Source organism: Pseudoliparis swirei, unplaced genomic scaffold (assembly GCF_029220125.1).
Source record: "Pseudoliparis swirei isolate HS2019 ecotype Mariana Trench unplaced genomic scaffold, NWPU_hadal_v1 hadal_25, whole genome shotgun sequence".
Taxonomy (NCBI): domain Eukaryota; kingdom Metazoa; phylum Chordata; class Actinopteri; order Perciformes; family Liparidae; genus Pseudoliparis; species Pseudoliparis swirei.
This window is the reverse complement of record NW_026613261.1, coordinates 2176683-2189902: the sequence shown is the minus strand read 5'-3', so window position 1 is coordinate 2189902 and position 13220 is coordinate 2176683. Positions and strand designations below refer to the sequence as shown.

At 47.0% G+C, this 13220-nt stretch overlaps 2 protein-coding genes across 6 annotated transcripts in view; one reads left to right on the top strand and one right to left on the bottom strand.

Annotated features, from left to right (window-relative positions):
* The first annotated feature begins 11881 nt into the window (after nucleotides 1-11881).
* LOC130190943 (corticoliberin-like) lies at nucleotides 11882-12589 on the top strand. The gene has a single exon (XM_056410591.1). It carries the CDS (start codon nucleotides 11979-11981, stop codon nucleotides 12363-12365), a length of 387 nt encoding a protein of 128 aa, XP_056266566.1. The 5' UTR covers nucleotides 11882-11978; the 3' UTR covers nucleotides 12366-12589.
* A 612-nt stretch (nucleotides 12590-13201) lies between these two features.
* Nucleotides 13202-13220, bottom strand: part of LOC130190923 (E3 ubiquitin-protein ligase TRIM63-like) — a 3702-nt gene continuing 3683 nt past the window's right edge. For all 5 annotated transcript variants that reach the window (XM_056410549.1, XM_056410553.1, XM_056410548.1 and 2 more), the window contains one exon: nucleotides 13202-13220. This exon is cut by the window's right edge and continues 137 nt beyond it. The gene's annotated coding sequence lies outside the window, so the exon portion shown is untranslated.

The following is a 13220-nucleotide window of genomic DNA, read 5'->3' as shown; positions in this document are numbered from 1 at the left end:
CTTCTGTATAGACTTACTACTCCTGGAACAGTTACCCAACCACCCGGCTGCTCGGGGACTACCGGAGAACAGCTATCAGCTGACTGTAGCTCCGCGCCGGCTACGGGAGAGGGCGGGCTAACTAGCATAGCTGTCTGAGCTTCGATAGCGCGGAGCCGTGCATCTAACCCACTTAGACCTGCCTCCAACCTAGCAAATAAACTACACTTGTTGCATGTATCGTTATCATTAAGGGAGGCAGGGGGATAACTATACATGAGACACACTGAGCAAGCGGGAGGGGGAGAAGAAGAAGTCATGCTAGCTGCTGAGCTGGCAACCAGAGCTTACCGGAAGAGTGAGATGATGCGTTCAGGAGCAGCTGGGAAAATTGGTGTTCTGACAGGACAGTGGTCGACCATGAGCATGGTCGACCACAGATAACATCCAATAGAATATCAGTGGCCAAGCTGGAAGAGCTCCTTATACAACAATACAACCAGGACTTCTCAGAGCTGGCCTACAATGAAAAACAAGAACACTCATTTGAAGACAAGAAATTCCTGCATGTGATGAACAGCTCAGTCAAAGGGAAAGAAGGCCACTATGAACTACGACTTCCGTTCCGTCAGGATAACATCAGCCTGCCAAACAACAGGAAGGTGGCGGAACAAAGAGTATTAGGCCTTGCCCGCAGATTCCAGAAAGACTAACAGCTTCATGAGTGATGTCTTGAGGAAAGAGCATGCAGAAAGAGTGCCTGAGGAACAACTCCCCCGGAAAGACGGAAGACTGTGGTACATTCCCCACCATGGTGTCTACCACAAAAGAAAGAAGACAATCCGGGTGGTGTTCGATTGTACCTCTTCATTCCAAGGAACCTCCCTGAATAGTGAGCTGCTGCAGGGTCCTGACCTTACGAACACCTTGCTGGGTGTACTCCTCCGATTCCGACAGGAACCAGTAGCAGTGATGGGAGACATAGAAGGAATGTTCCATCAAGTAAGAATACCTAGAGATGATGTGGACTTCCTCAGATTCCTGTGGTGGCCAGATGGTGACACCAACCAATGCTAGCAGAGTACCGGATGACGGTGCATCTCTTTGGAGCGGTCTCATGACCGAGCTGTGCCAAAGCACTGAAACGGACAGCTGATGATAATGAAGGAAAGTGTAGTCCTGAAGTCGTCAACACCATTCGTCACAACTTCTGTGTAGACGACTGCCTCAAATCCGTCCCAAGCGAGAGCCAAGCAATCTGTCTGGTGAAGGAGCTCAGATCAGTCTGCACCACAGGTGGATTTAAACTCACCAAATGGACCAGTAACAGTCGAGCAGTCCTTGCCTCTGTTCCAGTGGAAGAGAGAGCAAAAGAGGTCAAAGATCTCAACCTCGACAAAGACAAACTGCCCATAGGAAGGGCTCTTGGCATGCGATGGGACATTGAGTCCGACACATTCTTCTTCTCTATCACCCCGAAACAACCATCAGTCACCCGCAGAAGCATTTTGTCCGTGTTGAACTCTGTATACGATCCTCTTGGGTTCATAGCACCAGTCATGCTGACAGGGAAAGGAATACTGCAGGACCTGTGCAAGCTAAACTGTGGATGGGATGAATCGATACCAACTGCTTACACAGAGAGATGGAAAGAGTGGCTGAAAGACCTTAACCTGATTTCCAGCCTAAGAGTCAAGAGATGCCTTAGGCCACCAGATTTCGAAGTTACTAGAGCACAGATACACCACTTCTGCGATGCAAGTGAGCGAGGTTACGGGACAGTGAGCTATTTGAAACTGACCAGTGACAAAGGACTAGCTCACATGGTGTTTGTGATCGGGAAGGCAAGAGTTGCACCTTTAAAGGTGGTGACAATCCCAAGGCTGGAGCTTGCCAGTGCAGTCCTCGCTGCTAGAATAGACAGGATGCTGAAGAGAGAGCTTGAGTCGACCCTCGGAGACTCAGTGTTTTGGACCGACAGCACCGCCGTCTTAAAATACATCCAAAATGACGCCAGAAGGTTTCAAACCTACGTGGCTAACAGAGTGACCACTATTCGGGATCTGACAGACAAATCCCAATGGCGCCACATAAAGACAGGACTCAACCCCGCTGACAGTGCATCAAGAGGCATGAAAGCCGAGAAGTTCATCCAAGAGGGACACTGGCTGAGAGGTCCAAATTTCCTGATGCAACCGGAAACAGACTGGCTAGTGCTCCAAGTACCACCCACACTGTCCGACGGTGATCCGGAGGTCAAAAAGGTGGCTCTGGTTTTCACAACAAGTGCACTGCAGAATCAAAGTCCACTGACTCGTTTTATTGAGCACTTCTCGTCATGGCACAAATTGATTCGATCATCAGCCTGGCTCTTAAAAATCAAAGAAACTCTGAGACAATTGAACTTAAAGAAAATGAGTGACTCAGGACCAACTGGGTCACAACTGTCTGTGGAGGATTTAGGCAAGGCCGAGCAAGCCCTAGTGTCCTATGTCCAACAACAATCCTTCCAAGATGAGGTGACCTCTCTCCAAAAGGGCTTACCCATAAAAAGAAACAGTAGGATCTATAGACTAGATCCCATCCTCCAGCACGGGATCCTGAGAGTTGGAGGCAGACTAAGTAAGTTGGCAATGCCAGAAGAAATCAAACATCCTGCCATTCTGCCCAAGGACAACCACCTGTCCAAGATACTCCTACACCACACCCACGCCTCGATGGGTCATTGCGGAAGAAATCAAATGATCGCAAAACTCGGAACAAAATACTGGATCCTTAGAGCAAATTCTGCCGCGAGAAGGATAACACGGGATTGTGTACTCTGCAGAAGATGGCATGGCACAACAATGACAAAAAAAAAGTCAGACCTACCTCTATACCGGATAACACCTGACATGCCACCCTTTACCCATACTGGACTGGACTACTTTGGTCCCATAGAAGTCAAGCGTGGCCGCAGCAAAGTGAAAAGGTATGGAGCCTTGTTTACGTGCCTTGCATGCAGAGCCGTACACCTGGAGATGGCCTACTCAATGGATACAGACTCATGCATTTCTGCACTCCGACGATTCATCTGCAGACGAGGCCAAGTGAAGGAGATTGTTTCTGACAACGGTACAAATTTCGTTGGGACAGAACGAGAGCTTCGAGAAGCACTTACCCACCTTAACCACAGCAAGATCCAGCATTCGATGCACGCTGAAGGTATCAAGTGGACATTCAATCCACCCTACGGTCCTCATCATGGAGGCGTATGGGAGCGGCTCATCCGGATAATCAAGAAAATCCTCTACTCCATCACAAACGAACAGACCATGGATGAAGAGTCTCCAAACAGCTCTATGCGAAGTGGAGGCAATCATGAATGACCGACCCATCACAGTCTTATCTCAGGATATAAAAGATCCAGAACCTCTGACACCTAACCACTTACTTCAAATGAAGCGAATGCCGACTCTTCCACCCGGACTCTTTGACAAAAGTGATATCTATTCCAGAAGAAGGTGGAAACAGACCCAATATATAGCTGATCTCTTCTGGAAACGCTGGACACGAGAGTACCTTCCATTGCTCCAAGAGAGACAGAAATGGAATCAGATTAAAAATAATCTAAAGCATGGAGACATAGTGCTGATCATCGATGAAAGCTCACCACGCAATTCCTGGCCCATGGGCAGAATCACAGAAATCTTTCCGGACAAGAGAGGACATGTACGTCGGGTCAAGATCAGGACACAACATGGCACCTTGGAGAGGCCCATCACCAAGCTGTGCCTTCTCCAAGACATGAGCTGATGAGACGGTCCCTTTGCCCTCTTCTTATTCTGACCCCTGAAAGGACTTTAGTTAAACCTTTTCTCTCTTCTTCCCCCCCCCCAAGAACTTTTCGTTGAACTTTTTGCTGAAATTCTATGAACTTGTTTCCCAAGATGGACTATTGGAACTAAATGGATTACTTTTTTTTGTGTGACTTTTTTGAAATTCTATGGACACGTGACAATCTTGTCAATAAGGACTCTTAAGAATAGGCTTCCTATGTATAAATGTATTAATTGCCCTATACCGGTCAATTAGGGGCCGGAGTGTAGAAGCCATAATATGATTTGTGTTTACCTGTTTGGTCATGTTTTGATGACGCAATGTCAGTGGGCGTGACATTATAAATGGCCGGCACCTGAGTGCCGGCAGGTGTGTTTTGTTTGAGAGCGGAAGGGAAATTGTTTTTAACCGCAACGCACCGCAACGCACCGCCCGCACCGCACGAGCTGCATTTAGAGTTAAGACGGTTTATTTTCTGTTAAAGAGTTTTACTTTATTTTCTGTGCTACAATAAAATGATTGAAAGTGACATTACGAATACTTCGCGTTAATCCACCGACCGCCTCTACATCCTGCTTGTTTGTTATTGACCAAATACTTATTTTACCCAGGAATTTACTAATAAATTCTTTAAAAATCAGACAATGTGATTTTCTGGATTTTTTTCCCCTCATGTTGTCTCTCATGGTTGAGGTTTACCTGTGATGAAGATTACAGGAAACTCTTATCTTTAAGGGGGAGAACTTAAACAATTGGTGGCTGACTAAATACTCTTTTTCCCCACTGTATATGTATATATATACGTGTATATATATGTTTTATATGCATGTAAAACATACACATATATACGTATGTATACATACACTACCGTTCAAAAGTTTGGGATCACCCAGACAATTTCGTGTCTTCCATGAAAAATCACACTTATTTATCAAATGAATATAAAATATAGTCAAGACATTGACAAGGTTAGAAATAATGATTAATATTTGAAATATTAATTTTGTTCTACAAACTTCAAGCTCAAAGGAAGGCCAGTTGTATAGTTTATATCACCAGCATAACTGTTTTCAGCTGTGCTAACATAATTGCACGGGTTTTCTAATCAGACATTAGTCTTCTAAGGCGATAACACAATGTACCATTAGAACACTGGAGTGATCGTTGATGGAAATGGGCCTCTATACACCTCTGGAGACATTTCATTAGAAACCAGACGTTTCACCTAGAATAGTCATTTACCACATTAACAATGTAGAGAGGGTATTTATGATTAATTTAATGTTATCTTTATTGAAAAAACAGTGCTTTTCTTTGAAAAATAGTCATTTCTAAGTGATCCCAAACTTTTGAACGGTAGTGTATATATGTATATATAATATATACAGTACATATATGTACATAAAATTGTATATAACACATACACATATATATGCATAGAAACTATACTCATAACAGGCTCTGTGGAGACGAACACGCTGCAGTCGATGACAGGATGTGGTCTCAGCGCTCAAAGGTCAGCGAGGCGGGCACATTGACCTTCAAACCTCCGAGTGCCCCACGCTGTAGCAGCTTCTTCTGCTTCAGAGGACGTGGACTTCACTTCATGAGAGGACAACACAGAGACACCTGAAGAACCAGCCACAGAGCCACTGGGGTACTACATAGAGACCAGTACCCCAGGAAGGTCTAGGAGGTCTACAGAGACCAGTACCCCAGGAAGGTCTAGAAGCTTCTATAGAGACTAGTACACCAGAAGGTCTAGAAGCTTCTATAGAGACTAGTACACCAGGAAGGTCTAGAAGCTTCTATAGAGACTAGTACACCAGAAGGTCTAGAAGCTTCTACAGAGACCAGTACCCCAGGAAGGTCTAGAAGCTTCTATAGAGACTAGTACACCAGAAGGTCTAGAAGCTTCTATAGAGACTAGTACACCAGGAAGGTCTAGAAGCTTCTATAGAGACTAGTACCCCAGAAGGTCTAGAAACTTCTATATAGAGTAGTACACAAGAAGGTCCAGAAGCTTCTATAGAGACTAGTAACCAGAAGGTCTAGAAGCTTCTATAGAGACTAGTACACCAGGAAGGTCTAGAAGCTTCTATAGAGACTAGTACACCAAAAGGTCTAGAAGCTTCTATAGAGACTAGTACACCATAAGGTCTAGAAGCTTCTATAGAGACTAGTAACCAGGAAGGTCTAGAAGCTTCTATAGAGACTAGTACACCAGAAGGTCTAGAAGCTTCTATAGAGACTAGTACACCAGGAAGGTCTAGACGCTTCTATAGAGACTAGTACCCCAGAAGGTCTAGAAGCTTCTATAGAGACTAGTACACCAGGAAGGTCTAGAAGCTTCTATAGAGACTAGTACCCCAGAAGGTCTAGAAGCTTCTATAGAGACTAGTAACCAGGAAGGTCTAGAAGCTTCTATAGAGACTAGTACACCAGAAGGTCTAGAAACTTCTATATAGAGTAGTACACAAGAAGGTCAAGAAGCTTCTATAGAGACTAGTAACCAGAAGGTCAAGAAGCTTCTATAGGGACCAGTACCCCACGGAGGCCTAGAAGCTTCTCTAGGGACCAGTACCCCACGGAGGCCTAGAAGCTTCTATAGGGACCAGTACCCCACGGAGGTCTAGAAGCTTCTACAGAGACTAGTAACCAGAAGGTCTAGAAGCTTCTATCGAGACCAGTATCCCAGGAAGGTCTAGAAGCTTCTATAGAGACTAGTAACCAGAAGGTCTAGAAGCTTCTATAGAGACTAGTACATCAGAAGGTCTAGAAGCTTCTATAGAGACTAGTAACCAGAAGGTCTAGAAGCTTCTAAAGAGACCAGGACACCAGAAGGTCTAGAAGCTTCTATAGAGACTAGTACACCAGAAGGTCTAGAAGCTTCTATAGAGACCAGTACACCAGAAGGTCTAGAAGCTTCTATAGAGACGAGTACATCAGAAGGTCTAGAAGCTTCTATAGAGACTAGTAACCAGAAGGTCTAGAAGCTTCTATAGAGACCAGTACACCAGAAGGTCTAGAAGCTTCTATAGAGACTAGTAACCAGAATGTCTAGAAGCTTCTATAGAGACTAGTAACCAGAAGGTCTAGAAGCTTCTATAGAGACCGGGTTGAGCTCACAGACTCAGGCCCGGTGGACCCCCTGCTGGGTGTCACTGTGGTTTGGTTTGATGAAGGTCACAGAGTCTGTCCACAGTCGAGCTGAGAAAGGTCACATCATCATCATCTTCCTCTTACTCCTCTTCATCATCGTCAGTGTCCGCTTGCCTCCCACAAACAGGAAGCCAGATGTCTGTTTGGGTTTACTCTGTTGACCGTGAGGCGCTGTGATGAAGATGAAGATGATGATGATGACCCTCTCCTCAACGTTGATCTTTTCCCTCATGAAGTAAATATGTAAATATCACCATCTTCCTCCTCCTCCTCATCATCATTATCTTCCTCCTCCTCTTTTTCATCTTACACACCATCTTCCTCATCACCTCCATCTTCATCTCCTCCTCCTCATAGAGGCCCCTCCCTCCCCTGATATATAAAGTATATAAAGCTCGAGTGTTTCTATCTGACTGAAGAGACACAGAGAAGGTGAAGATAGAGAGAGAGAGAGAGACAGACAGAGAGACAGACACAGAGAGAGAGAGAGAGACAGACAGGCAGCAGCTCTGCAGGACGATCTGGTAAGAGAGAATTGTTTTGTAATTTTAATATATTAAATATCTGATGTCTCTATAATATAATATATTATATTATAGAGACATCAGATATTTATTATATTATAGAGAGAGGCTTCTCTCTGCCCTGTGCCGTGTGTGATACCTGAAGGTCGTCCAGCTCCAGTCAGGGCCGGAGTGGGGCCACTTTTCAGCCCGGGAATTTCAGGCTCAAGACCAGCCCACTTTTTTCATGGTATAGTGGAAATTGGATAAATGAAGCAACAGTTCAGCTCTTACTATCCTGTAGCTCTTTTATTAATACCATGGTCCAACAAATAATGTAACGGTTAAATACAACAATAATAATCCACTTAAAATGAGAAGTTAACAAAAAATATGCACAACATTAAAAAAGGCAGAAGGGCATAGCAGGGGTGTCAGACTCAGATGAGGCAGTAGGCCAGATTTGTTGGAGTGAGACCTCATGGGGGCCGTCATTGGCATGGTCATTATCATTTTTCTGCATGAGTATTATATAGTGGTGATTTACTCCTTTACTACACCCACTTCTGAGCAAACAATGCATATTGGTTCATCAAGTATTGTACTGCTCTTTCTTAGAATATATAACTTTAATTAGGGTCCTCGTCGACTTCGTCGTAGAGGAACCTATTGTTTTTCAAATGATTATTATTATTATTATTAATCTCTCCACTAAAACGTCGACTGCCCGCACACCGTACGCCCCAGCAGAATGAAATTCCACATGCACAAGCAGACTGGTGAAAATTTTCATATTATTGAGTTTTCGTATTAGTGTATAAAGAAATGGCTCTGTAGCGCCCCCTACAATTTGTTTTTTTTCAAACAATTTACATTTCTTCCCCCGATGACCGATTGACTTGAGATTTGGTCCACAGGTCACATTTGACCTGCTCTACAAAAATTTCTCTTGGAGCCCTAAGCTCCGCCTACTTAGATTTTCCGCCATTTTGAATTTTGTTAAAAACACCTTTTGTTTAACTCCTCCGAAACGCTTCGTCCAAATCATACAAAACTTGCTGTGGTTCATTATCGGTTCGATGCAATCAGAAATCATGTTTGAAAAATTGGTGATATGTCATTGTTTTCAGAAGATATGGACCAATGAACATCCAAGGGGTGTGGTCAAATATGTAAAGACACGTAACTTCCAAATCACTTGGTCTATCTTCACCAAATTCGTAGCCTATGTCCACAAGGACACCCTTAACCTACCTTGATTTCTTCATAATATTTGAACATTAGGGGGCGCTACAATCAATCCCTCAAAATATGCCTTTTTCATGTTTTTAGGGGTTATAAAACAGTTAACTCCTCCTAGAGCTTAAACCCGATTCATTCCAAATTTGGGCAGTATTGTCTTGAGACCTTTGTCTTGAAATATCTTTGAAAGATTTCAAAAATATTAAACTTTGTGCGTTTGCCGGACCGGCAAAGAAACGCCATTCGCCATGAAAATTGATGTTGTTGTAACTCGGCCATACATTATGGAATCTGCTCCATATTTCTCATACCTCATGACATACTGACCCTGAAGACATCCATATGCAAATTTTTGATTCTGGTCTTAGCGCCAACTAGTGGCACTAGGAAGTTACATGTTTTTTACTTGTATACACTGCTCCTCGCAGATTATTCAGATCGCTCTAAAAATATACCAGAATAGACCTAAGACCTCGATGATGCTTCCCTGTGGAGCTCGTAGCGACACGTTGAATCACATTCACATGTAATTTACATGACAAGGTCTAGACTTCACATGGATACACATGATGCATGTATATGTTCAAATTGTCACAGCGCCCCCTGCTGGCAACCCTGGACTCGCTCAAATCTGCTCCAAACTTCTCATGCTTCGTAGAATTCAAGGCCTGACGATATCAACAAGCCTTTTTTCACTCAGTCAAAGCGCCACCGACTAGCAAAGTAAAATCAGTGTCGCGTGACGAACGGTCAAACGCCCGAACGCCGTGCGTGCGCTCTCGGCCGAGGGGGCCGGCGTCCGGCCAGCACCCCCGACATGCGAAGCAGGAAGAGGACCCGTTCATCGCTGCTTGCAGCTTTAATTCATATTGTTTCCTCTGTTATCCTCTCTACCTGTCCCTGTAGTCATGGCCTCCTCATTGCAAATGTCGGGCTCATCATTTTCAGCAGGAGACTCTTATCTGCTGCTCCGAAGCTACAAAGAAAAATTAAGTCATATTACTGCATACTTCAATATCAATAGTATATATCAATATTTGCAAAGTCTATGGATCACCATATTTTGGGTGATATAAAAAGGCTAATATTTTAATTACATTTAATATTTTGCTTGGGAATAGGTTGACAACGCTACAATGATATTAATCAAGGCTACAACCAGTGGTGTAGTCCATGGTATACGCCGGTATACGGCGTATACCCACTTATTTTTCAGTCAGCATAGCGTATACCCACTTCTCAATCACCGCTGGTGCCCGTCAACAACTCTACTTTAAGCGAGTATACCCACTTATCCAGGGACCACTACACCACTGGCTACAACGTTAGCCGAATAGTTATGTTGCTAATCATTAGGCCTTTGTCTCTCTTTACCAGTTGCCACTTGTGTTTCTCCTCTTGAAAATAAATCTGTAAGCTTGGCACATTTGGCAGCATCCTCCTCCAATGGCTTTCCTTTTTTCAACCTGGCTTTTTCAGCCCCTCCTGCCCTCTTCCTCCCGTCCGTCCTCTTTGACGCGTATCGTTGCGGTCGGGCCGGCCCAGCTATCCGTAGCTGAGAAAACTTTTTGGAAAAGACGGCTAAGGACCGAACCAACTCGATTTTGGAGGGGTGAAGTTCTCCTCTCCCAAACTGAGTTGGTTGAGTTCCATAATGGACTGAACCAACTCTATTATTTGGGAGGGGTGAACTTCCCCGCATGGTACAACCCATGCAGAGGCTGCGGTGTCAGAATGCGGAACGTGTGTAGCCCACTTTAAGAGAAGATGGACTAACGTGACAAATGTCAACAAATAAAATTCTCGACCGGCCCAGAAGTGAAGCGGCCCACCGGGAACTCTCCCGATTCTCCCGATTACCCACCCCGGGCCTGGCTCCAGTAGAGGTCAGGCCGGGGTCAGGCTGGGGTCAGGCTGGGGCCTCAGCCAGCAGCAGGTGGACCCTGTGGACCCTCATGTGGACCCTGTGGACCCTCATGTGGACCCTGTGGAACCTCATGTGGACCCTCATGTGGACCCCGTGGAACCTCATGTGGACCCTGTGGACCCTCATGTGGACCATGTGGACCCTCATGTGGACCCTGTGGAACCTCATGTGGACCCTCATGTGGACCCCGTGGAACCTCATGTGGACCCCGTGGAACCTCATGTGGACCCTGTGGACCCTCATGTGGACCCTCATGTGGACCCTCACGTGGACCCTCATGTGGACCCTCATGTGGAACCTCATGTGGAACCTCATGTGGACCCTCATGTGGACCCTCACGTGGACCCTCATGTGGAACCTCATGTGGACCCTGTGGAACCTCATGTGGACCCTCATGTGGACCCTGTGGACCCTCATGTGGACCCTCATATGGACCCTGTGGAACCTCATGTGGACCCTCATGTGGACCCTGTGGACCCTCATGTGGACCCTCATGTGGACCCTGTGGACCCCCCTTTGTTCTGACCGGTGGAGTCGCTGCAGGGCCCTGGACGGGGGTCCGGGTCCTGGACCCTCCTGGGCCGTTGGTGGTGGTGCTTCACCACCTCAGGCCCACGGGCCCCCCAGAGGACGGAGACCTCCTCGGGCTCCTGGGTTTCCCTGAGGGGGACCGAGTCCTTGAGTCCTTGACACAACCTGAAGGGGCCACGGGACCTCCAGGGTCCTCATGGGGTGGACCGGGGCTGCAGGTCTCTGGTGGTTTCCCGACTTGCTGAGGGGTCTAGGTTGGCCGGGGGACTTGAATGAGGGCCCTCAGAGGAGGAGGGGCCTGCAGCTCCATCATGTCCATGAGGGGGTCCAGCACCGTCCCCCCCGTTGGGTCTATCGGGACCCAACGGGGGGGACGGTGGTCCTCTAGGGCCTGGTGGTCCTCCTGGGCCTGGTGGTCCTCTAGGGCCTGGTGGTCCTCCTGGGCCTGGTGGTCCTCTAGGGCCTGGTGGTCCTCTAGGGCCTGGTGGTCCTCCTGGGCCTGGTGGTCCTCCTGGTGGTCCTCCTGGACTCCTCCGGTGGGAAGGATTTGTGACTGATAGACTCCACAGCTCTCCTTGTGTCAGTGCTCCTTCTCTCTCTTCTCTCTCTCTCTCTCTCTCTCTCTTCTCTCTTTCCTCTCTCTCTGTCTCTCTTTTCTCTCTCTCTCTCTGTCTCTTTCCTCTCTCTGTCCCTCTCTCTCTCTCTCTTCTCTCTCACTCTCACTTTCCTCTCTTCAGGCGTCTGTGCTTTATTCCCACAGCGTGTCCTTGCAGGCGTCTCTGCAGCCTCCGGTCTTCCTCCAGCTGGTCCCTGTGATGAAGATGAAGGTGTGGGTGGTGGCTCTGCTCGCCGTCTTCCTCTCTCGCTCCGCCGACTGTGGCCCCGCCCCCCCCCCCCGCCGGCCGCTCCTCCCGCTGCTCCTGCGCCTGGGGGAGGAGTTCTCCCTGCAGGTGGGCGGAGGCTCCTCCTCTGCTGCCGCTCTGGGCCTCCTCTCCTCGTCTTCATCTTCCTCCCTGGCGGTAAACAGGCCTCAGGAGGAGCAGGAGGAGGCCGGGGAGAAGGGCAGGAGGTCCGAGGAGCCGCCCATCTCTCTGGATCTGACCTTCCACCTCCTCAGAGGCGTCCTGCAGATGGCCCGCGCCGATCGGCTTGCCCAGCAGGCCGACAGCAACCGCCGGCTGATGGACGCCTTCGGCAGGTAGAGCCCGCCGGCGGCTCCCCAGGTACTGCTCCTGGTGCTGCTCCAGGCCCTCCTCCCGGTGCTGCTCCAGTGTCACATGACAAACTGAAAGACCGTCACTTGGAAACCGAAGTAAACAAAGAGCATCATGGGAGATATTACTCGCTCCATCGGTAATAAATACTAAATAAATAGGAGTTGCCAGTGGAGGAGAACGTGTTTGTTATGAATAAAGTGTGAGCATCACCGAACGTCTGAATATTTGATATTTACAATAAAACTCACCAGAGCTCCACATGTGGATCCATCTGCCGTGAACATAGTCCCTGTGAAAGTAGTCCCTCTGAAAGTAGTCCCTCTGAAAGTAGTCTCTGTGAAAGTAGTCTCAGTGAAAGTAGTCCCTCTGAAAGTAGTCTCAGTGAAAGTAGTCCCAGTGAAAGTAGTCCCTCTGAAAGTAGTCTCAGTGAAAGTAGTCCCTGTGAAAGTAGTCCCTCTGAAAGTAGTCCCTGTGAAAGTAGTCTCAGTGAAAATGGTCCCTCTGAAAGTAGTCTCAGTGAAAGTAGTCCCTGTGAAAATAGTCCCTCTGAAAGTAGTCCCTGTGAAAGTAGTCTCAGTGAAAGTAGTCCCTGTGAAAGTAGTCTCAGTGAAAGTAGTCCCTCTGAAAGTAGTCTCAGTGAAAGTAGTCCCTGTGAAAGTAGTCCCTCTGAAAGTAGTCCCAGTGAAAATAGTCCCTGTGAAAGTAGTCCCAGTGAAAGTAGTCTCAGTGAAAGTAGTCCCAGTGAAAGTAGTCTCAGTGAGTATTGATTTACATTCGTCTCCTCCTCCTCACCTGAGAGCTCGTTAAAGGAGACGCACGCAGAGTTCATCCAGAGTTTAT